This window comes from Mobula hypostoma, chromosome 12, assembly GCF_963921235.1.
Source record: "Mobula hypostoma chromosome 12, sMobHyp1.1, whole genome shotgun sequence".
Lineage (NCBI taxonomy): Eukaryota > Metazoa > Chordata > Chondrichthyes > Myliobatiformes > Myliobatidae > Mobula > Mobula hypostoma.
The window spans coordinates 115,125,484-115,150,443 of record NC_086108.1 but is presented as its reverse complement, the minus strand read 5'-3'; the positions used below and the strand labels follow the sequence as shown (position 1 = coordinate 115,150,443).

The following is a 24,960-nucleotide window of genomic DNA, read 5'->3' as shown; positions in this document are numbered from 1 at the left end:
TGCTATTTCTTGTCTAATGATAGCTTCAAGCATTTTCCCAACTACAGGTGTTAAGCTAACTGGCCTATAGTTACCTGCCTTTTACTTACGTTCTTTTTCGAATAGTGGCGTGATATTTGTCTTATTCAATTTTGATAAATTTTCACCAAAGCCTCAACTATAACCTCTGCCATTTCTTTCAGTACCCTGAGATGCATTCCATGAGGACCAGGGGACTTATCTATCTTCAGGCCCACAAGTTTGCTCAGTACTATCTCTTTAGTGATAGCTATTGTATTCAGGTCCACACCTCCCATCGCTTCCATAACTTTTCACCGTGAAGACCGATACAAAATAGTCATTCAAAGCCTCTGCCATTTCCTCATTACCCAATATCAATCCCCCTTCTAGTCCTCCAAGGGACATGCATTCACTTTAGCCACCCTTTTCTGCTTTATATAATTATAAAAAATTTTACTATCCAGTTTTTTATTTTGTGCTAGTTTATTTTCATAATCTAGCTTCCCTTTCTTTATTGCTCACTTTGTGGTCCTTTGTTGCTTTTTAAAATTTTTCCAATCTTCCAGTTTCCCACTACTCTTGGTGACTTTGTACACATGAGCTTTTCGTTTGATGCCTTCTTTTACTTCCTTAGTTATCCAAGGCTGGCTCTCCCCGCCCTTATATATATTTATTTACACATGTCCCGTTCCCATCAGGGAGGAGGTTACACAGCATCCACACCAAGGCCACCAGACTCAAAAACAGTTACAGGTGTCCCCCGCTTTTCCAACGTTCGCTTTACCAAACCTCGCTCTTACGAAAGACCTACATTAGTTACCTGTTTTCGCTGACGGTGTTTTCACTGTTACGAAAAAGGCAGCGTGTGAAAAAAGCAGGGGACACCTGTAATTGCTTCTTCACTTTACGACATTCCGGCTTATGAACCGTTTCATAGGAACGCTGTACCTTTGGATGGTGGGGGAAACTGTACTTTCCCCAGGCAGCAAAGCTGATCAATACTCCCACCCACTAACACACCTCTCCACATGCCCAACCACCCCTACTTTTATCTTTTCCTGTCAGAGGCATCAACATAAGTGCAGACACTCCTGTGGCAAGCCTCACTAAGGAAATACAATCATCTATGTATCTCAGCTGTCTTAATGTATTTGCATTCGTTGTGATTTTTAATTTTTTTGTGCTACATCAAATCCAGAGTAACAATTAGCATGCTTCCTTCTGCACTGTGTGCTGGAAATAACATCAAACAATCTTGAATCTTGAAATTACTGGAGTTGTGAACAGTGACAAAGAATAGAGATCATTTGGAGATCTGGGCAAAGAAATGGCAAATGCAGTTTAATCCAGAGTGTGAGGTGGTGTATTTTGGAAAGATGCAAGGGAAATATATTAAGTAAATGGCAGGACCCTGAGGAGTGTCGATCAACAGATGTTGAGGTACAAGCCCATAATTCCCAGAAAATGGAAACACAATTGGGTGGAGTGGTAAAGAAAGCATATGGCACACTTACAGTCCTTCATCAATTCAAAGTTGGGAAGTCTGTTTTTAACTGTATAAAACTTTGGTGAAGTTCAAGTTTATTGCTACAAGCACACGCATACAGTGTATTGATGCCAAGAAAATCAGCTTTTTGCAGCGGCGTGACAAACATAAGTTAAAATAAACTTAATTTAACATAAATTATACACAACTCCCACTAGTGTACACACAGTAGCATAGATAAGCAGCATAATAGTTGTAGCGGTCAGTTTCAGTGATCCAAGTTCAATCCCACTGCTGTCTGTAAGTAGTTTGTACGTTCTCAATGTGACCATGTGGGTTTTCTCTGGCTGCTCTGCTTTCCTGCCACAGTCCAGAGACATACCGGTTAGTATGGACTAGATGGGCCAAAGTGCCTGGTTCAGTGCTCTAACACTCCATGTTTTGGTCTTTGTTTCAAATCATTTATAGGAATGGTAAAAGTCAGGTCCCTACGTCGATCTCTGTGCCACACCAGTCATTACATCCTGTGCTCTCTTTTACGTGTTAGCCAGCCAATCATTGTTCAATTCAACATTCTACCTCCTACACCGCAAGCTTTTATTTTTTGCATTGACCTTTGACGCTGCTTTATATCAGTTGCCTCCTGGAAGTATGCATCTGGTACACACACAGCATATGTTCCTTTTCCGAAGAGCTCCGTTAAATTGGGCAAACATGGTTTCCCTTTTACAAAGCTACGCAGTCTTCACCTGTTTACATGAATAACTACTCTGTGGTAACGTTGGTAGCACGGTGTTGTAGCGGTTAGCATAATGCTTTACAGTCCAAATGACCAGTATTCAAACCCCACCACAAACACGAGATCGTGCAGACACTGGAAATCTAGCACAACACATGCAAAATGTTGGAGGAACTCGGCAGGTCAGGCAGCATCCATGGATTTGATGAAGTGCCTTGGCCAGAAATGTCGACTTTTATTCATGTCCTGACCTGCCGAGTTCCCCCAGCATTTTGTGTGTGTTGCTTTGATTACTGCCGCTGTAAGGAGTTTTACGTTCTAGCTGTATCCGCATGGATTTCCTCCGGGTGCTCCAGTTTCCACCCACATTCCAAAGACATGGGTGTCATAGCAGCGAGCGGTTGGCGTGATGCTATTACAGCTTGGGGCATCAGAGTTTGGAGTTTAATTCTGGCTTCACCTGTAAGGAGTTGGTACGTTTTCCTGTGTGCACATGGGTTTTCCCCAGGTGCTCCGGTTTCCTCCCACATTCCAAAGTCAAATCAGTTAGTATGTTAATTGGACGTTGTAAATTGTCCTGTGATTAGGCTAGTTTTTAATTGATGGGTTGCCGGGTGGTGAGGCTCGGGCAGGAAGGCCTGATCTCTAAACAGATAAAACAGGTTAGTTGGTCACATGGCTGTGATTAGGTGGTTGGGCGGGAAGTGTCTGTTCTGTGCTGATAAAGTAATGATCAATATTCAGTGCGGTGACCCAGCGGGTACAGCTGCTGCCTCACTGCTCAGACACCCTGGTTCAATCCCAACCTCTGCACTGTCCGTGTGGAGTTTGCACGTTCTCACTGTGACCGTGTGATTCCCCCTGAGTGCTCTGGTTCTCACCACGTGTCAAAGACATGCGGGTTGATGGATTAATTGGCTATTGTAAACTGTCCCACAGTGTGTGGGTGAGGCATGGAATCTGTGGGTAGTTGATCAAAGCCCGGGTCTCTGGTGCTGTTTGGCAGCCACTATCTACGCTGCACCCAGTCCTGACTAGTGCTGTTCTGAAGGAATGAACAATATTCTTGTTTAAATCAGTTTCTTGTATAACTTTTCTCTTTTGCAGAAACATACAGCTTATGCAACGTTCTCATCTGCCCACGCAGCAGCCAAGGTAGGTGCTGTGTGTAAGCACCCAGATCAAACTGAATAGATTTATGCAGTCAAAGTGCAAAGTAAATTATTGAAGTATAATAATCTACCTTGAAATTCATTTTTGACCATCAGATATGGGAGCACAATTAGATTGTTCGGCCTACCAAGTCTGCTCCACCATTCCATCATGGCTGATTTATTATCCCCATTTTCCTGCCTTCTCTCCGTAGCCTCTGACACCTTGACTAATCAACAACCTATCAATCTCCACTTTAAACGTACCAGTTCTATTATATATGTTCTTTCCTGTCAATGTCGAGAGGATGAGAATACCTGAGGGGTATTGATCGTGTGGATAGCCAGAAGCTTTTTCTCAGGGCTGAAATGGCTAACACAAGGGGCGTAGTTTTAACGGTGCTTAGAAATATGTACTGAGGGGATGTCAGGGGTATGTTTTTCACACAGAGAGTGCTGGGTGCGTGGAATGCACTGCTGGCAATGGTGATGGAAGCGGATACAACAGGGTCTTTTAAGAGCCTCTTAGATAGGTACATGGAGCTTAGGAAAATAGAGGGCTATGCAGTAGGGAAACTCTAGGCAGCTTTTAGAGTAGATTACATGGTCAGCACAACATTGTGGGCTGAAGGGCCTGTAATGTACTGTAGATTTCTATGTTCTATATGTATATAAGCAAGGATATAATGCTGAGGCTTTATAAAACATTGGTCATTTGAAGTATTATGACCAGTTTTGGGCCCTTTATCTAAAGAAAAATGTGCTGGCATTGGAGAGGGACCAGAGGAGGTTCATGAGAACGATCCCAGGAATGAAAGGGTGAACATGAGCATTTGATGGCTCTGGGCCTGCGCTCACTGGAGTTTAGAAGAATTAAGGGGGTTTCTCTTTGATATCTATTGAATATTGAAAGGCTTGGGTAAAGTGGACGCGGAGAGGATGTTTCCTGCAGTGGGAGAGTCTGGGATCAGAGGGCTCAGCCTCAGAATATAAGGATGTCCCTTTAGAATGGAGATGAGGAGGAATTCCTTTCAGCAGAGGTTGGTGAATCTGTGGAATTCATTGCAATACATGGCTGTGGAGGCCAAGGCATTGGATATATTTAAAGGAACTTGATAGGCTCTTGATCAGTCAGGGTGTTATAGACAGGACAGTGGGGTTGAGAGGGATAATAAATCAGCCATGATGGAGTGGCACAGCAGACTCGATGGGATAAATGGCCTAATTTCCTTACTTCACCTGCACTCATTCATTCTCCTTCTGCTTCAGTATCTTATCGTCTTGTACAATGCAATGGATTCGTGGCCTCACAATCTACCTCGTTAAGATCTTGCACTTTATCTTTAACCTGCACGGCACTTTCTCTGTAGCTTTTTCACTTTATTCTGCCCTGTTATTAATATAGAGCGTTACAGCACAATACAGGCCCTTCGGCCTACAATCTAACCCTTTCTTCCTGCATCACCCTCCACTTTTGTTTCATCCATGTGCCTTTCTCTCATATGCTCCCGTTTTCCTTTCTTCTACTTCAGTGAACTGTGATCTGTACGAGAAGTATGCGAGACAAGTTTTTCACTGTAAGTTGGCACCTGTGACAGTAAGATACCAATAGCAGAGCTAGCATTCTGACTTGTGACATCTTTTGCAGGCCCTGTCCAGGCTGCACCAGCTGAGATGTCTGGGCCACACTCTGGTGGTGGAGTTCGCCAAGGAGCAAGAGCACATTGGGGCTCCGGAGCAGGAGACATTCTCTGACAAAGGCAAACCGTACGTTGCGTCCTTCTCTACCGCCTCGGGTCATTGAGTGCTACAGGCACGGAAATAGACCCATTGGCTCATCTCGTTCATGCCGAGCCGATTGAGCTACGTCCAAACAATAGCCTTCCAGACCTCACCCACCCATGTACCTATCTAAATTTCTCAAACTTAACCTGCATCCATCACTTCCGGCAGCAGCTCATTCCATGCTCACGTGACCCTCAGAGAAAAGAAGTTCCCCCTCATGTTCCACTTAAATATTTCACCTTTCATCCTTAACCCATGATCTCTAGTTGAAGTCCCACCCAATCTCAGTGGAAAATTCCTCATAACTTTGTATATCTGAATCAAATCTCTCCTTAATCTTTTACATTCTAGGGAATGAAGTCCCAATCTATTCAATCTTTCCCTATAACTTGTCAATTTTCTCTGCACTCTTTCAATCTTATCTTTCCTCTAGCTAGGTGACCAGAACTGCACACAATACTTCAAATTTGGCCTCACCAAAGTCTTAAACAACATCAACATCTCCTGTGCTCAATACCTTGATTTACAAAGGCCAATGGGGTGAAAGCTGTCTTTTGATCTGTGGGTGTGAAGGCTGGGGTTTTGCGGCTGACCCTCAGGTTTGGACTGTCCTGTCCTGTCCAGGTAACAAAGCCGGCTGTGGAGGTGTTGGCTCTGGAATGGATTGTGGCGAAGCTGCTGGTGTTTCATACCCGCAGCTGACTCCTGACACTCCACAGAGGGGAATGGCGAGCTGTGGGTGGGTGGTTCCTGCAGAGGTATTACTGAGCAAGTGCCGTACTCTCGGCGGGGTTGAGATCCTGATCGGTGTGCGGTACCAATTCCCTCTTCCCTTTCCGCTTTCCTCCCACATTCCAAAGACGTACAGGGTAGAATTAGTGAGGTGTGGACATACTATGTTGATGCCTGAAAGTGTGGTGACATTTGAGGCGTTCCCCAGCACATCCTCGGGCTGTGTTGGTCATTGTCACAAACAATGTACTTCACTGTCTGTTCCAATATGACAAATGTATATACATGTTATAAGCTAAGGCCTTATCTCAAACAATAACGAGGTGGCCTACAGGGTAGAAGTCATCTCTCTTGACAGTGGTGTCAAGAAAACAGCCTCTCCCTCAATGTTGCAAAAGCAAAGGAGCTGGTTGTAGATTACAGGAGAAATGGAAACAGGCTATGACATGAATGGATCTGGGGTTGAGAGGGTTTAAGTTCCTTGGCCTTTACATCACCGAGGACCTCACGTGGTCTGTACACACCAGCTGTGTGGTGGAAAGGCACGACAGCGCCTCCTTCATCTCAGACGGTTGAGGAAGTTTGGTATGGGCCCCCAAATCCTAAGAACTTTTTTACAGGGGCACAATTGAGAGCGTCCTGACTGGCTGCATCACTGCCTGGTATGGGAACTGTACCTCCCTTAATCGCAGGGCTCTGTAGAGAGTGGTGCAGACAGCCCAGCGCATCTGTAGTTGTGAACTTCCCACGATTCAGGACATTTACAAGGACAGGTGTGAAAAAAGGGCCCGAAGGATCATTGAGGACCCAAGTCGGCCAATCACTATCTATTCCAGCTGGGAAATGGTACCGCAGCTTAAAAACCAGGACTAACAGGCTTCGGGACAGCTTCTTCCACCAGGCCATCAGACTCAAGAACTCCGCTGATTCGAATGTTTTGTATGTTACATTGACTGTTCTATTTATTATAAATTACCATGATTGCACATTGCACACTTAGATGGAGACATAACTTAAAGATTTTTACTCCTCGTGTATGTGAAGGGTGTAAGAGGTAGTCAATTCAATTCACAGTTTGTCAATAGAACAACAATATGAGTTGTATTAGTTTTATGCAGTACAGTATTCATTGGCCTCAGATCTGAATTGACAGTGTTGCAGAATAGCCACAGGGGGGCAGTAAAGTGTCATTTTTAAAAGCTTTTCTGGCGTTGTAAAGTTGTAAGTTCTACAGCACAGAAACAAGCCATTCGGTCCATCTAGTCTGTACCAAACTATTAATTTACTTAGTTCAATCAATCTGCACCTGATCCATACCCCTCCCATTAATGTACCTATCCAAATTTCTTGTCAATGTTGAAATCGAACCAACATCCACCGCTTCCACAGGCAACTCGTTCCACACTCTCACCATTCTGGGTGAAGAAGTTCCCCCTCATGTTCCCTTAAACATTTCACCTTTCACCCTTAATCCAGTTCTAGTCTCACCCAATCTCAGTAGAAAATGCCTGTTTGAATTTACCCTATCTATATTCCTCATAATTTTGTATATCTGTAACAAATCTCCCCTCATTCTCCAACACTCTATGAAATAAAGTCCTAACCTTGTCAACCTTTCCCTATAACTCATGTTCCCAAATACCCAGCAAAATCCTCATACCTGGCAAAGGGAATCAGTAGACTTTATTATCATCTGCACAAGTCCATGTGTGGCCAGGTACAATGAAAATATTTCTTGCAGCTGCATTGAGCATCAGATATGCTGGCAGAAACATGAATTATCCACAATTTTTACAATTATAACAAAATAACAGTCCATTTTAGTGCCCAGTTTTGCTGAACTGTAGTGATTAGGTTTGTACAGTATGGGTTCAGGAACCAAATGGTTGAAGGAAAGTAGCTTCTTTTTGAACCTGCTGGTGTGGGGCTTCAGGCTTCTGCACCTCCTTCCTGATGGTTGCTGTCAAAAGGTGGCCTGGCCTGGATGGTGGGGCTCTTTACTGATTGATTAGCCTTCTGCCATGTTTAGGCTTCTGCCATCTACAGATGCGCTGGGCTGTCTGCACCACTCTCTGCAGAGTCCTGCGATTAAGGGAGGTACAGTTCCCATACCAGGCAGTAATGCAGCCGGTCAGGATGCTCTTAATTGTGCCCCTGTAGAAAGTTCTTAGGATTTGGGGGCCCATACCAAACTTCCTCAACCATCTTGAGGTGAACGAGTGCAGGAGCTTGTCCAGTCTCCACTGTCCACTACACCCTTGGTGTTATCCACAAATTTGCTGATCCAGTTCACCACTTTATCATCCAGATTGTTGATAGAGATGACAAACAACAATCCCTCTGGCAATCCATGAGTCACAAGCCTCCCTACAATTCGCCTATCGACATAACCAATCGCTACTGCTCTACATCTGGAGAAGAAGGATGCTTTTGTGAGAATGCTGTTTTTGGACTACTGTTCAGCATTCAACATGGTGGTAAGAGTGGGCTCCCTCACCTCCACCCCTCTGACTCTCAACACAGGAGCCCCTCAGGGCTGAGTACTAAGTCCCCTCCTTTACTCTGTATACCCATAACTGTGTCGCCATCCACAGTTCCAATCTGTTAATTAAATTTACTGATGTCACTACATTGATTGGCCTAATCTCAAACAATAACGAGGTGGCGTACAGGGAAGAAGTCATCTGTCTGACACAGTGGTGTCAGGAAAACAACCTCTCCCTCAATGTCGCAAAAACAAAGGAGCTGGTTGTGGATTACAGGAGAAATGGAGATGGGCTAACCCTTATTGACATCAATGGGTCTGGGGTTGAGAGGGTGAACAGCTTTAAGTTTTTTAGAAGTAGAAAGCCTACAGCACAATACAGGCCCTTCGGCCCACAAAGTTGTGCCGAACATGTCCCTACCTTAGAACTACCTAGGCGTTACCCATAACCCTCTATTTTTCTAAGCTCCATGTAGCCATCCAGGAGTCTCTTAAAAGACCCTATCGTTTCCGCCTCCACCACTGTTGCTGGCAGCCCATTCCACGCACTCACGATTCTCTGTATAAAAAACTTAGCCCGACATCTCCTCTGTACCTACACCCAAGCACCTTAAAACTATGCCCTCTCATGCCAGCCATTTCAGCCCTGGGGAAAAGCCTCTGACTATCCACATGATCAATCTTGAACATCTCTATCAGGTCACCTCTCATCCTCCGTCGCTCCAAAGGGAAAAGGCCGAGTTCACTCAACCTATTCTCATAAGGCATGCTCCCCAATCCTGGCAACATCCTTGTAAATCTCCTCTGCACCCTTTCTATAGGTTTCCACATCCTTCCTGTAGTGAGGTGACCAAAACTGAGCACAGTACTCCAAGTGGGGTCTGACCAGGGTCCTATATACCTGCAACATTACCTGTCGGCTCTCAAACTCAATCCTATGATTGATGAAGGCCAATGCATTGTATGCCTTCTTGACCACAGAGTTAACCTGCGTAGCAGCTTTGAGTGTCCTATGGACTCGGACCCCAAGATCCCTCTGATCCTCCACACTGCCAAGAGTCTGACCATTAATACTATATTCTGCCATCATATTTGACCTACCAAAATGAACCATCTCACACTTATCTGGGTTGAACTCCATCTGCCACTTCTCAGCCCAGCTTTGCATCCTATCAATGTCCCGTTGTAACTTCTGACACCCCTCCACACTATCCACAACACCCCCAACCTTTGTGTCATTCCTTGGAATGTAGAAGATTGAGAGGAGATTTGATACAGGTATACAAAATTATGAGGTATATAGAGAGTGTAAGTGCGAACAGGCTTTTTCCACTGAGTTTGGGTGGGGCTACTACCAGATGTCGTGGGTTAAGGGTGAAAGGTGAAAAGTTTAAGGGGAACTTCACTCAGAGGGTTGTGAGCGTGTGGAACGAGCTGCCAGGACCAGTGGTGTATGAAAGCTCAATTTCAATGTCTAAGAGAAGTTTGGATAGGTACATAGATGATAGAGGTATGGAAAGCTATGGTCCTGGTACAGGCTGATGGGAATAGGCAGCTTAAATAGCTTGGCACAGACTAGATGGGCTGGAGGGCCTGTTTCTGTGCTGTACTATGACTACCTTCAGGGTGGAGCGATAGGCGCCTGAAGACATGCACTCAGTATTTTAGCAACAGTTTCCTCCCCTACGCTATCAGATATCTAAAGTCCCTGAACACTACCTCAAGACTTTGTTCTCTTTTTGCACAACTTTCAAAAATATTTTTATCGTAATTTTCAGTATATTTTACGTATTGCCCTGTATTGCTGTCACAAAACAACAAATTTCACGATAAAATCAGTGATAATAAACCTGATTCTGATTCAGACAGTGATGGAAATCGGGATCAAACTGGGGTCTCTGAGGCTATTGCTGAGGCAATGGGCCATTGTTAAGTTGGTTTGAGGAGATTTACAGGTATTTTTCTCTCACCTTCTCTGTTTTTGTTTGCAGGATGGACAAAACTTCAGGCGACAAAGATGAAACGGAAGTTCTGAAGCCAAAGGCAGCAGTTATAGAATGTGGCATTGCTCCAAGCCTAGGGTGAGTCACTGATCTCGGGAAAATACCAGAGCACCGGCATGCTGGGCCTCCCTGCTGCGTGTTGCTCAGTCTGTCGGCTGGGTTTAAGTGAGGTTAGTGCTCACTCCCTCAGCTGAGCTCTCTAAATCACCCACTCCCTCAACCAAACTCTAAACCACCCCACTCCCTCAGCCGAGCTCTAAATCACCCCACTCCCTCAGCCGAGCACTCTAAATCACCCACTCCCTCAAGCAAACTCTAAACCACCCCACTCCCTCAGCCGAGCTCTAAATCACCCCACTCCCTCAGCTGAGCACTCTAAATCACCCCACTCCCTCAGCCGAGCACTCTAAATCACCCACTCCCTCAACCAAACTCTAAACCACCCCACTCCCTCAGCTGAGCTCTAAATCACTCCACTCCCTCAGCCGAGCACTCTAAATCACCCACTCCCTCAACCAAACTCTAAACCACCCCACTCCCTCAGCTGAGCTCTAAATCACTCCACTCCCTCAGCCGAACTCTAAATCACCTCACTCCCTCAGCCGAACTCTAAATCACCCCACTCCCTCAGCCGAACTCTAAATCACCCCACTCCCTCAGCCGAACTCTAAATCACCCCACTCCCTCAGCCGAGCACTCTAAATCACCCACTCCCTCAGCCAAGCACTCTAAATCACCCACTCCCTCAACCAAACTCTAAACCACCCCACTCCCTCAGCTGAGCTCTAAATCTCTCCACTCCCTCAGCTGAGCTCTAAATCACTCCACTCCCTCAGCCGAGCTCTAAATCACCCCACTCCCTCAGCCGAGCACTCTAAATCACCCACTCCCTCAACCAAACTCTAAACCACCCCACTCCCTCAGCTGAGCTCTAAATCACTCCACTCCCTCAGCCGAGCTCTAAATCACCCCACTCCCTCAGCCGAGCACTCTAAATCACCCACTCCCTCAGCCAAGCACTCTAAATCACCCACTCCCTCAACCAAACTCTAAACCACCCCACTCCCTCAGCTGAGCTCTAAATCTCTCCACTCCCTCAGCCGAGCTCTAAATCACCCCACTCCCTCAGCCGAGCTCTAAATCACCCCACTCCCTCAGCCAAGCACTCTAAATCACCCACTCCCTCAAGCAAACTCTAAACCACCTCACTCCCTCAGCCGAGCTCTAAATCACTCCACTCCCTCAGCCGAGCACTCTAAATCACCCACTCCCTCAACCAAACTCTAAACCACCCCACTCCCTCAGCTGAGCTCTAAATCACTCCACTCCCTCAGCCGAGCTCTAAATCACCCCACTCCCTCAGCCGAGCACTCTAAATCACCCACTCCCTCAACCAATCTCTAAACCACCCCACTCCCTCAGCTGAGCTCTAAATCACTCCACTCCCTCAGCCGAGCTCTAAATCACCCCACTCCCTCAGCCGAGCACTCTAAATCACCCACTCCCTCAGCCAAGCACTCTAAATCACCCACTCCCTCAACCAAACTCTAAACCACCCCACTCCCTCAGCTGAGCTCTAAATCTCTCCACTCCCTCAGCCGAGCTCTAAATCACCCCACTCCCTCAGCCGAGCTCTAAATCACCCCACTCCCTCAGCCAAGCACTCTAAATCACCCACTCCCTCAAGCAAACTCTAAACCACCTCACTCCCTCAGCCGAGCTCTAAATCACTCCACTCCCTCAGCCCAGCTCTAAATCACTCCACTCCCTCAGCCGAGCTCTCTAAATCACTCCACTCCCTCAGCCGAGCTCTCTAAATCACCCACGCCCTCAGCCAAACTCTCTAAACCACCCCACTGCCTCAGCTGAGCCCTCTAAACCACCCCACTCCCTCAGCTGAGCTCTCTAAATCACCCTACTCCCTCAGCCGAGCTGCCAGCATATCCTTGTGTGTTCGTTGTTAGGTCTAGTCTGATAACTCTTTAAAGCCTTGGGATGTTGGATTCAGTGAATGTTTCTGCACAGCACGTCATTAATGGTGGAACAATATAATCTCCAGGAGATTTCCATTATATTTCGCAGTAATGTAACAGCTGGCATAAGTGTATTACCTCAGCAGTGATTTGCATACGGTGTTCAATTCTGGCCGCGCTCTGTAAGGAGTTTGTACGTTCTCTCTGTGCTGTGTGGGTTTCCTCTGAGTACTTCAGTTTCCTCCCACACTCCAAAGATGTATTGGTTAGGATAAGCACCGGAGGGATGGCAACACTTGCGAATTGCCCTCATCACACCCTCAAACTGCACTGTTTGCTGACACAAATGACATATGTTACGATGTACATTAGATTAGATTAGATTAGATTCAACTTTATTGTCATTGTGCCAAGTATGGATACAAAGCCAATGAAATGTAGTTAGCATCTAACCAGAAATGCACAAAATAACTGCGAATAAAAAGTAAGTACTACAGCACACAAATATCAAAGTACTGAGACAGTACAATATGGGTGCTTTTGCAACAGAGGTGGCAGTTGGGGATCAGGTTAGGGTTTCAGGAACGAGGATGTGGGGGAATTAGAGGTCAGGTCTGCTCTGCGTTGAAAGACTAGTGACGAGGACCTGGGGCAACTGGTTGGAAGTCAGACCAGCAGAGTAAGTAATGCTCGCTTTCCCTAAGTTCAGCCATGGCTGGCAGATTCCGGAGCTGGAGCTCTGTGTGAGCAGGAAGAGTGAGTTGTTGGAACCCCGTGTTCATGAAGCAGTGAGACTGGAGCCTGAGGCCTAGTCACCGGAGATTCCGGATTTTGAGGCCTGATGTTGAGCGATCAGTGTGTCCTAGCTTTAATGCCAAGGATTATGGTTCAAGGACAAATCAAATGTCTGAAAGTCTGTGGGCTGCAACCGAGTTTGTAAATCTCTGAGTGTGCTGGGGAGGAGAAGCTGTGTGTCTGGAGGCCTGAGTCTGTCTGCTGGAGACTGGAAGCCTGTACTGGCATTAAAGGACAGTACAGTGTTGTGTCAAAGTCTTAAACACATATAAAACAAATTGTGTAAAGTGAAAATGCTTTCAAAAATAATGAAATATAAAGCTTCTAAATATCAAAAAAGATACTTTCAAGAGCAGTAAACAGTTAAAAAAAAACTAAATCAAATCAATATTTGGTGTGACCACCCTTTGCCTTGAAAGCTGCATCAGTTCTCTCAGGTACACCGTTGTGCTGTTTTATAAGGAAATCGGCTGGTAGGTTGTTCAAAGCATCTTGGAGAACTTGCCACAGTTCCTCTGCAGACTTTGGCTGTCTCCCTGCTCTGTGGAGGACATATTAACTGCTTGTTCTTCCTTTTGCTGAAGGTAGTTCTTTATGACCTCGGCTGTGTGTTTCGGATCATTGTCCTGCTGCAGAATGAAGTTGGGACTGATCAGACACCTCCCTGATGGTATTGTGTGATGGATGGAAATCTGCTTGTACTTTTCAGCATTGAGGATTCCATTACTTCTGACCAGGTCACCTTCTCCATTTGCAGAAATGTAGCCTCAAACCTGCTGGGAACCTCCTCTGTGCTTCAATGTTGACTGCAGACACTCATCCATGTAGTGCTCTCTAGTTCTTCAACAGACAAATTGCTTGCTGCTTAAATTAAAAATTTCGTATTTTGACTCATCAGTCCAGAGCACTTGCTGCCATTGTTTAGCACCCCAGTCCTTGTATTTTTGTGTGTTCGCAAGTCTCTTGGCTTTGTTTTCACTTCAGAGGAATGACTTTTTGGCAGCAACTCTTCCATGAAGACCACTTCTGACAAGACTTCTCCAGACTGTAGAGAGCTGTATTTGGGTTCCAGTGTTTCTGTGAGTTCTGAGCTGATGGCAGTGCTGGACTACTTCTGATTTAGAAGGGATGTCGGTTTGATTATCTCTCGTGTGTTGCACTCAGTTTCTGTGGCCAGCCAGTGTGTTTCTGGTCCTCATCCTCTGTGCTTCTTCAGAAGAGCATGGACAACACATCTTAAAACTTCTGTCCGATGCAAAATGTCTCCTTGAGAGAGACCTTGCTGATGCAGTCAGCACAACATTGAGCGCCGAAGGGCCTGTACTGTGCTGTAGTATTCTAGGGTCTAGTGTCTTCTAGGATGTGTCTTGTTGCTCTGCTGACTCTTGCCATGGTGTAAGAATTGATGAATTGAAGGTTGGACTATCACTTCTGCCACACCCTCACCTTTCAGTTTGGTTGTCCCTCACCCGGTTTGATTCCTTCTCCGCCGGTTTCTGTTTCAGTTAATCAGTTTAGTTCATTCAACTCATTATGTCATTGATTAGTAGCACCTTGTTATCTTTGTGTATGCAAACATTTATCTTTAACATTTAACTTTTTTGGAAAATGGAAATCTAAAATTTGCTCTTTTCTACTGACGCCATATTCCAAGTGGCTAAGGTGCTCGTCTAGTGATCTGAAGGTCACTAGTTCGAGCCTCAGTTGAGGCAACGTGTTGTGTCCTTGAGCAAGGCACTTAACTACACATTGCTCTGTGACAACACCGGTGCCAGGCTGTATCGGTCCCAGTGCCTTTCCCTTGGACAACATCGGTGGCATAAAGAGGGGAGACTTGCAGTTTGGGCAACTGCCGTTCTTCCATACGACCTTACCCAGGCCTGCGCCCTGGAAACCTTCCAAGGCACAAATCCATGGTCTCACGAAACTAACAGATGCCTATAAAAAAAATTCCAGAAGACATAAAATAAACATCTAAAACAAAATTTATATCAAAAATCGCAGGCCTAAGACTTTTGCACAGTACTGTATACGTGTGTGGGTGAGAGAGAGAAATGGACACTCTTTTTGTGGCTTGTTGTGTACTGTTCTGGGCTGATGGGACTCGTCAGCCATGGTTGGCAGCTCATCTAGGGGAAAGAAAACTCTGATCTCAAACCTCCACTGCCTTGCCTCTACTCACTTTGGGAATAAACCCCAAGGAAAGATCTGGAGTTTCAGTTGAGTTCAACGCTGACTGGAAACTCCTGCAACGCCACCAGTGCAGAGCTGTATCAGTCTCTGCCATTCGTTTGGATTCATCAGCTGCCTGGGGAGGGGAAGCCTGCTGTATTGTCAACAGCTTGCTCCCTATATCATACTTAGTAGGATACTTGGAAGTGTGGAGGAGCAGAAGGATCTGGAGGTACATGTCCACAGATCCCTGAAAGTTGCCTCACAGGTGGATAGGGTAGTTAAGAAAGCTTATGGGTTGTTAGCTTTCATAAGTCGAGGGATAGAGTTTAAGAGTCGCGATGTAATGATGCAGCTCTATAAAACTCTGGTTTGGCCACACTTGGAGTACTATGTCCAGTTCTGGTCGCCTCACTATAGGAAGGATGTGGAAGCATTGGAAAGGGTACAGAGGAGATTTACCAGGATGCTGCCTGGTTTAGAGAGTATGCATTATGATCAGAGATTAAGGGAGCTAGGGCTTTTACTCTTTGGAGAGAAGGAGGATGAGAGGAGACATGATAGAGGTGTACAAGATAATAAGAGGAATAGATAGAGTGGGTAGCCAGCGCCTCTTCCCCAGGGCACCACTGCTCAATACAAGAGGATATGGCTTTAAGGTAAGGGGTGGGAAGTTGAAGGGGGATATTAGAGGAAGGTTTTTACTCAGAGAGTGGTTGGTGCGTGGAATGCACTGCCTGAGTCAGTGGTGGAGGCAGATACACTAGTGAAGTTTAAGAGAGTACTAGACAGGTATATGGAGGAATTTAAGGTGGGGTCTTATATGGGAGGCAGGGTTTGAGGGTCGGCACAACATCGTGGGCCAAAGGGCCTGTACTGTGCTGTACTATTCTATGTTCTATACTGCCCTGGCTTCCGTATCACGTAAATAGCTGGGACACAACATCCATTGTCGATGCTGATCAACAGATGGCCTCACTGTTGTTGCTCTGCTGAACATTGTAGCCGTGCTCTGTTGGCACCGGAATGCATGGTGATGCTTGCAGGCTGCCTCCAGAACATCTTTGGGTGTTGGTTGTTAATGCAAAAGGCACATTTCACTGAATACGTGAGGAATAAAGGTAATGTTTAGCGGTTAGCACGGGTCATCATCATAGCTTTCCATGCCAGACAGCCAGCCATACAGGTTAAAGTGGGACTGATAGCAGATGAGACCAGATGAATTTACAGTGCGTCCCATTCACTGCTCTTTGGCCAGTTGTCCTGTTCTGACTGGTTTAGACATCAGTCAGGCTGCTGGTACAAGTGTCTGTCCTGAGTGTGTGATATTGATTGTCTCGGCCTGACCAGCTTTGTCCCATTCCATGTTGCAGACTGACCTACCCTCCGAACCCGTGTCTGAAGTACCTGTACCCACCGCCAACCAGCGTCATCCTTGCCAACATTGCCAACGCCATGGCAAGCGTGCCCAAGTTCTACGTGCAGGTAATTTATTTTCAAACCCTCTTCCAGCTCTCAGCTGCGCAGTGTCTCAGCAGTTTGATCGATATAAGATATAGAGACATAGGAACAGAATTAAACCACACGGCCCATCAAACCTGCTCCAATCCATCATGCCTGGTTTATTAACCCTCTCAACCCCATTCTCCTGCCTTCTCCCCGTAACCTTGATGCTCTGACTAATCAAGAACCTATCAATCTGCACTTTCAATATACTCAATGGCTTGGCCTTTTATTATTTGGTAGGTTTCAATGTGATTCCCCCTCATCCTTCTAAATTCCAGTGAGCACAGGCCTTGTACATTAACCCTTTAATTTCCAGGATCAGTCTTGTAAACCTGCTCGTACCCTTTCCAATGCCAGCACTTCTTTTCTTGGATAAGGGGCCCAAAGCTGCTCACAGTATTCCAGATATGGTCTGACCAATGCCTTATGAAGCCTCAGCATTACAGCCTTGCTGTTATATTCCAGTCCTCTGAAATGAATGGTAACGTTGCATTTACCTTTTTTATTACTCTCTTCTGACCTGTGAGTGGCCCTAAACTCAGTCAGCTCCATCGTGGGCACTAGCCTCCCCAGCATCGAAGACACCTTCAAATGGTGATCCCTCAAAAAAGGCAACATCCATCACTCAGGACCCCACATCACCCAGGACCCCACATCACTCAGGACCCCACATCACCCAGGACCCCACATCACTCAGGACCCCACATCACTTAGGACCCCACATCACTTAGGACCCCACATCACCCAGGACCCCACATCACCCAGGACCCCACATCACCCAGGACCCCACATCACTCAGGACCCCACATCACTTAGGACCCCACATCACTCAGGACATGCCTTCTTCTCATTGGCACCATCAGCGAGGAAGTAAAGACACATGCTTAACGTTTTAGGAACAGCATCTTCCCTCTGCCGTCAGTTTCTGTACGGTCAATGAACCCATGAACACTACCTCACTAATTTATTTTATATATATACAGTACATTGAATGTTACACTGCCTGATGAATTGGCTGTAAAATGCTTCAGGAAGTCACAAGGTGATCAAAGTACTAAATAACCAACACGTTCCCTGTGTTTTTACAGGTTCTGCACCTAATGAACAAGATGAATTTACCGTCTCCATTTGGTCCCATCACTGCTCGTCCTCCAATGGTAATGAGAGCTTACAGCAATCAGCAGTTTTCCCATTTTGCCCTCAGCCTCGTGTACACCCTGCAGAGAGGGGGGGAACTCAGAGTTGTGTTTACATGGTGACACTCCCCTCAGAGTGTAGTGGGGTGTGGTGAGGAAATGTGGGGTGTATTGGGGTTTGGGATGGCCCCTGGGGGAGCAGCATGTTCTTCAGGCATCCACAAAAGAGAGATGAGGGACAGGAGCAGCAGTTGGCTGTCAACCTCCACTACTCACATCATCCAAACCTAGCAGCGGGTGGGACGGTGAAATCTCTGCACTGGTGGCCCAGCGAGTAGAGCTGCTACCTCAAGGCTCCCGAGACCCAGCTTCCATCACCACTTATGGGGCTGTCCATGTGCAGTTTGTACGTTCTCCATGTGACTTGTGGGTTTCCCTGCCGGCTGTTCCTGTTCCCTTACACATCCCAAGGACGTACGGGTTGGTGGTTACTTGGTCACCAGTGTGTGGGTGAGGGGTGGAATCTGGAGGGAAATCAGATCAATGTAGGATTGGTGTCTGGATAGCTGATGGTCAGCATGCACTCAATGGGTCAAAAGTCCTGTCTCTGTGCTGTTTGACTCTATGACTCCGCTGAACCAGCAGAACCATGAGTTCAAATCCAGTTAATTTAGTAAATTGTGAACAACAGCCTGCTCCATGGTGACTATCATAGAAACATACAGCGCAATACAGGCCCTTCGGCCCACAAAGCTGTCCAAACATGTCCTTACCTTAGAACTACCTAGGCTAACCCATAGCCCTCTATTTTTCTGAGCTCCATGTATCCATCCAGGAGTCTCTTAAAAGACCCTATGGTTTCTACCTCCACCACCGTCGCCAGCAGCCCATTCCATGCACTCACCACTCTCTCCGTTTAAAAAAAACTTACCCCTGACATCTCCACTGTACCTACTTCCAAGCACCTTAAAACTATGCTCTGTCGTGCTCGCCATTTCAGCCCTGGGGAAAAGCCTCTGACTATCCACATGATCAATGCCTCTCATTATCTTGTACACCTCTATCAGGTCACTTCTCATCCTCTGTTGCTCCAAGGAGAAAAGGCCGAGTTCTCGTATTCTATTCTCATAAGGCATGCTCCCCAATCCAGGCAACATCCTTGTAAATTTCCTCTGCACCTTTCTATGGTTTCCACGTCCTTCCGGTAGTGAGATGACCAGAACTGATCACAGTACTCCAAGTGATATCTGACCAGGGTCCTATATAGCTGCAACATTACCTCTCGGCTCTTAAACTCAATCCCACAATTGATGAAGGCCAATGTGCCGTATGCCTTCTTAACCATAGAGTCAACTTGCATAGCAGCATTGAGTGTCCTATGGACTTGGACCCCAAGATCCCTCTGATCCTCCACGCTGCCAAGAGTCTTACCATTAATGCTATATTCTGCCATCATATTTGACTTACCAAAATGAACCACCTCACACTTATCTGGGCTGAACTCCATCTGCCACTTCTCAGCCCAGTTTTGCATCCTATCAATGTCCCGCTGTAACCTCTGACAGCCCTCCACACTATCCACAACACCTCCAACCTTTGTGTCATCAGCAAACTTACTAACCCATCCCTCCACTTCCTCATCCAGGTCACAAAATCACAAAGAGCAGGGGTCCCAGAACAGATCCCTGAGGTACACCACTGGTCACCGGCTTCCATGCAGAATATGACCTGACTACAACTACTCTTTTCCCTCTGGGCAAGCCAGTTCTGGATCCACAAAGCAAAGTCCCCTTGGATCCCATGCCTCCTTACTTTCTCGATAAGCCTTGCATGGGGTACCTTATCAAATGCCTTGCTGAAATCCATAAACACAAGATCTACTGTTCTTCCTTCATCAATGTGTTTAATCCCATACTCAAAAAATTCAATCAGGCTCGTAAGGCACAACCTGCCTTTGACAAAGCCATGCTGACTATTCCTAGTCATATTATGCCTCTCCAAATGTTCATAAATCCTGCCTCTCAGGATCTCCTCTATCAACTTACCAACCACTGAAGTAAGACTCACTGGCCTGTAATTTCCTGGGCTATCCTTACTCCCTTTCTTGAATAAGGGAACAACATCCGCAACCCTCCAATCCTCTGGAACCTCTCCCGTCCTCATTGATGACGCAAAGATCATCATCAGAGGCTCAGCAATCTCCTCCCTCACTTCCCACAGTAGCCTGGGGTACATCCCATTTGGTCCCAGTGACTTATGCAACTTGATGCTTTCCAAAAATTCCAGCACATCCTCTTCCTTAATATCTACATGCTCAAGCTTTTCAGTCCGCTGCAAGTCATCCCTGCAATCTCCAAGATTATTTTCCATATTGAATACTGAAACAAAGTATTTATTAAGTACCTCTGCCCTTTCCTCCGGTTCCATACACACATTTCCACTGTCACACTTGATTGGTCCTATTCTCTCATGTCGTATCCTCGTGCTCTTCACATACTTGTAGAACGCCTTGCGGTTTTCCTTAATCCTGTCCGCCAAGGCCTTCTCTTGGCCCCTTCTGGCTCTCCTTATTTCAATCTTAAGCTCATTCCTGCTAGCCTTATAATCTTCTAGATCTCTATCATTACCTAATTTTTTGAACCTTTCGTAAGCTCTCTTTTTCTTCTTGACTAGATTTACAACAGTCTTTGTACACCGCGGTTCCTGTACCCTGCCATCCTTTCCCATGTCTCATTGGAATGTACCTGTGCAGATCTCCATGCAAATATCCCCTGAACATTTGCCACACTTCTTCCATACATTTCCCTGAGAACATCTGTTTCCAATTTATGCTTCCAAATTCCAAGTTATGATATTATCAGATTCAAGTTCAGATTTAATTGTCATTCAACCATATGAATGAATACAGTCAAACTAGATAACGTTTCTCTGGGGCCAAGCTACAAAGCACAGAGCTAACAGCCACACACAGTTCATACCAAACATACAGCAGAAAAGCATACATGACCAAACTAATGTACAAAAAATCTAGTCCAAGTCCCTGAGTGTGATGGCCTGAATATTGATGGTGCGTGGGATGTTGTCCTGGAGTCAGGTTCCGCAAGTAGTTCCTTCTCACTCACTTGTACAGCCAGAGATGTGCGTAATTTAGCTTGTCTTCCACCGAACAAACACTGGACAACAGAACCGACAGGAGGAGCATGGCACGCAGCCAGCTTGTTACTGAACACACCTGGTTCACCAGGGTCTACGACAGTCTGTGTTTGAGGGTACAGTTCCACAGTCAGGTGGCTGAGCTAATTGCCCCTTTAGGCATGTACACCTTTTTGGGGTGTTCCAGTGCACTCCCATGCCTTAGGCGAGGGAATGCGTTGTAGACCCCAGGTTAGGCCATCCAAAAGTAAATTACGTTTTGGAGGAGGTGCCCTCTGGGTATCTCAGCTTATCTCAACATCCTCTCCACATCCACTTTATCGAGGTCTTTCAACATTCAGTAGGTTTCAATGAGATCCCCCCCACCTCATCCTTATGAATTCCAGTGAGTGCAGACTTAAAGCCGTCAAACGCTCCTCATATGACAAGCCTTTCAATCCAGAATCATTTTCGTGAACTTCCTTTAAACCTTTTCCGATGTCAGCACATCTTTTCTTAAATAAGGATCCAAAAACTCACAGTACTCTTGCCACAAGCCTCACCAGTGATTTATAAAGCCTCAACATTACATCCTTGCTTTTATATTCAAGTCCTCTCGAGTGAATGCTAGCATCGCATTTGCCTTCCTTACCACAGACTCAACCTGCAAATTAACTTCCATGGAGTCCTGCTCAAGGACTCCCAAGTCTCTTTTTATCTCCGATTTTGAATTTTCTCTCAATTTAGAAAATAGTCTACACTTTTATTTCTTCAACCAAAGGCCATGACCATACACTTCCCAACACTCCAGATGCTTCGCCCATTCTCTTAATCTGTCTAAATCCTTCTGTAGCCTCTCTGCTTCCTCAGCACTACCTGTCCCTCCATCTTTCTTTGAATCATCTGCAAACTTGGCCATACAGCTGTCAATTCCCATAGTTCAATGTAACTCTGGCTGATCTGCCTCAGGCCTCATCTCCCCTTCTGTGCCAGTTGCCCATCGCCCTCAGTACCCTAGTCTTTCAAACATTTCTGTCCTTTAACCTTGTCCTTCTAATTCAGCACCCACAGCTCTGCTAATTCCAGACATTCACTGCCATGTCAGAAAGGATTTTTATCTATCTTGGGTTTAAATGACACCCATCCCCAGTTGTATACTTATGTCCCCTGGTTTCAGACTCTCCCACTATTGGTAGTATCGTAGCATCCCTGTCAATGCCTCTTAGGATCATGTTACGCAATAGTTTTCTAAACTTCATGGAAGTAAGTAAGTTTGAAGGTTGGTGGTGTTGTGGATAGCATAGAAAACTGGCAATGAATACAGCATCATGTAGACCAGCTGCAGATATGGATGGAGAAATGGCAGATGGAGTTTAACCCAGGCAAATGTGAAGGGTTGCACCTTGGTAAGTCAAATGTAGAGAGACAGTACACTGTTAACAACAAGACCTTTGCCCTTAACAGTGTTAATGAGCAGAGGGATATGGGCAACACACACACAATCCTGGAGGATCTCAGCAAGCCTGGCAGCATCCATGGACATCTGGGAATAATACCTCCATATTCTTCAACACCAAACTGATCTCTCTAAAGGCCAATATGCCACATGCTGGACTACCTGTTAACCTTTTGTGAATCCTGCACATTCCTTCTGAACTTCCAACATTTATGTAGAACGCAATACAGACCCTTTGGCCAAGAGTGTTGTACTGACCCTTTAATCAACTCTATGATCGATCTGCCCTTCCCACCCACATAGCCCTTCATTTTTCCATCATCCATGTGACTTTCTAAGAGCCTTGTAAATGTCCCAAACCTATCAGCCTCTACCTCCATCCTGACAGTGTGTTCTACTTCTGACATCCTCCCTATCCATCAATCACTTTAAAATTATGCCCCTTTGTATTAGCCATTTCAGCCCTCTCAGCCCTGGGAAAATGTCTCTGGCTGCCCAATATATCAATGCCTCTTATCTTGTTCAACTCTATCAAGTCTCCTCCTATCCTCCTTCACTCCAAAGTGAAAAGCCTAAGCTCCCACAACCTATCCTCGTAAGACATTCTCAATCTCCCAACAAATGAAGGCCAACACACCAAACGTCTTCTGAATCACCTGATCAACTTGCACGGGCCAACATCCTGGGCCAAAGGACCTGAAATGTACCATGTGTTCAGACCCAAGAATGACTGATTGTTGCTGTGAGAAGAGTGTTGAAGCTTCTGGAAGTCTGTTTGGATGAACTGCCATTTTCCTAAGTGTGTCAGGCTGCAAAAGTTCATCAGTGCTCAAGCACTGGTTCTCCCACTGTTTGAACTTGCTGATTAATTAAATGTTGTGTAATTATCTTTTCCAGTATGAGGAATACTTCCCCACGCCTCCACCCATGCCTCCCCTACCTCCGGAGGAACCCCCAATTTCCGAGGAGGAGATGGATGTTTCCAGTGAGGAGGAGTCAGAGTATGAGAGTGGGAGCGAAGAAGACAAGGAAAGGTGCGTAAATGATGCTGTGTGGACTGCATGTCCAGTGGCCAAGGGCCTGTTACGCTGGAACATTCCCTGTCAGGAGTGTGTCAGAGGCTGAATAAGCAGGGTTAGTTGTCTTTGTGCTTATAGGAGGCTAAAGGGAAACTTGATAGAACTAAACGAAATCATGGGGTTACACAGGGTATATAGTAGGTAAGTCATCTCGATGATAGGGTAGGTAGTAAGGAAGTCATTTTATTGATACGGTTGGATAGGGTGGGTAGGAGGGAAATCATCTCGTTGATAGGGTTGGATAGGGTAGATAGGAGGGATGTTGTCTTGTTGATAATGTTTGGATAGGGTAGGTGTTAGGGAACTCTTCTCATAGATGGGGTCCGCAAGAATATTGTCAATATTAAACCGGTCCGCAGTGCAAAAAAGGGTTGGGAACCCCTGGTATTGACAGCCCCATCTTGCTGTACGCTCTCACCGCCACAGTAAGGACAGTCTGAAGATCCTCCGGAGTATGGGCCACAAAGAGCACAGTCGTCTGCATACTGCAGCTCCAGGACCTGCTCTCTACGGAGTTTGGTGGTTGCGTGGAGCCTCCTGATGTCAAAGAGGTTGCCATCTAATCTGACGTCCACTGCCACACTGCTGCTATCTTCAATCTTGTTGTGGAGAAGCTTGGTAACACACAAGAGGAAGATGTTTAAGAGCACTGGCACTAGCACACACCCCTGCCTCACCCCTGTGCGTACAAGGAAGGGCTTGGACTCTTGTCCTCCTGTGGTCACCCGAGCAGTCATCCCATGGTGGAACTGGTGGAGGATGTTAACAAATTTATTGGGACAGCCAAACCTGAAGAGCACATCCCATAAGAGCTCTCTTTCCATAGTGTCGAATGCTTTGGAGAGGTCGACAAAGGCCATAAACAGGTCCTGATGTTGCTCCCGTCACTTTTCCTGAAGCTGCTAGGCTGTGAAGATCATGTCGATCGTGCTTCTGTTCTTCCTAAATCCATACTGCGATTCAGGCAGCATTGACTCGGTGATGTTGCTGATGAGTCTCTGAAGCATCACCTTAGCCAGGACCTTTCCAGCAACAGAAAGGAGTGATATGCCCCTACTATTGCCGCAGATGGCCTTGTCACCCTTGTTCTTATAAATGACAATGATATTTGCATTTCTCCATTGCTGTGGGATGTTCTCATCAGTCCAGACCTTGGTGATGTACTGGTAGAGGGTGCGTATACACATGTACCCTCCGTATTGTCAGTGCCAGGAGACTTGTTGTTCTTAAGGGAATGGACAGCTGATAGAACCTCCTGGAAGGTCGGTGGTAGACTGAGGTTGTGGATAGGAGGAAGTTCAGGCAGTTTGTCCAGGATGGTGGGGTCTGC

The 24,960-nt window shown here is 46.1% G+C and overlaps 1 protein-coding gene across 3 annotated transcripts in view; it reads left to right on the top strand.

Moving 5' to 3' along the window:
* The window catches only part of rnpc3 (RNA-binding region (RNP1, RRM) containing 3), a 58,669-nt gene that overhangs the window by 2,902 nt on the left and 30,807 nt on the right, over positions 1–24,960 (top strand). For all 3 annotated transcript variants that reach the window (XM_063065078.1, XM_063065080.1, XM_063065079.1), the window contains exons 3-8: positions 3,333–3,380; positions 5,025–5,143; positions 10,370–10,459; positions 16,695–16,806; positions 17,916–17,984; positions 23,449–23,585. In XM_063065078.1, the coding sequence (XP_062921148.1) occupies positions 3,333–3,380; positions 5,025–5,143; positions 10,370–10,459; positions 16,695–16,806; positions 17,916–17,984; positions 23,449–23,585 (575 nt within the window). The remainder of the gene's footprint in view (positions 1–3,332; positions 3,381–5,024; positions 5,144–10,369; positions 10,460–16,694; positions 16,807–17,915; positions 17,985–23,448; positions 23,586–24,960) is intronic.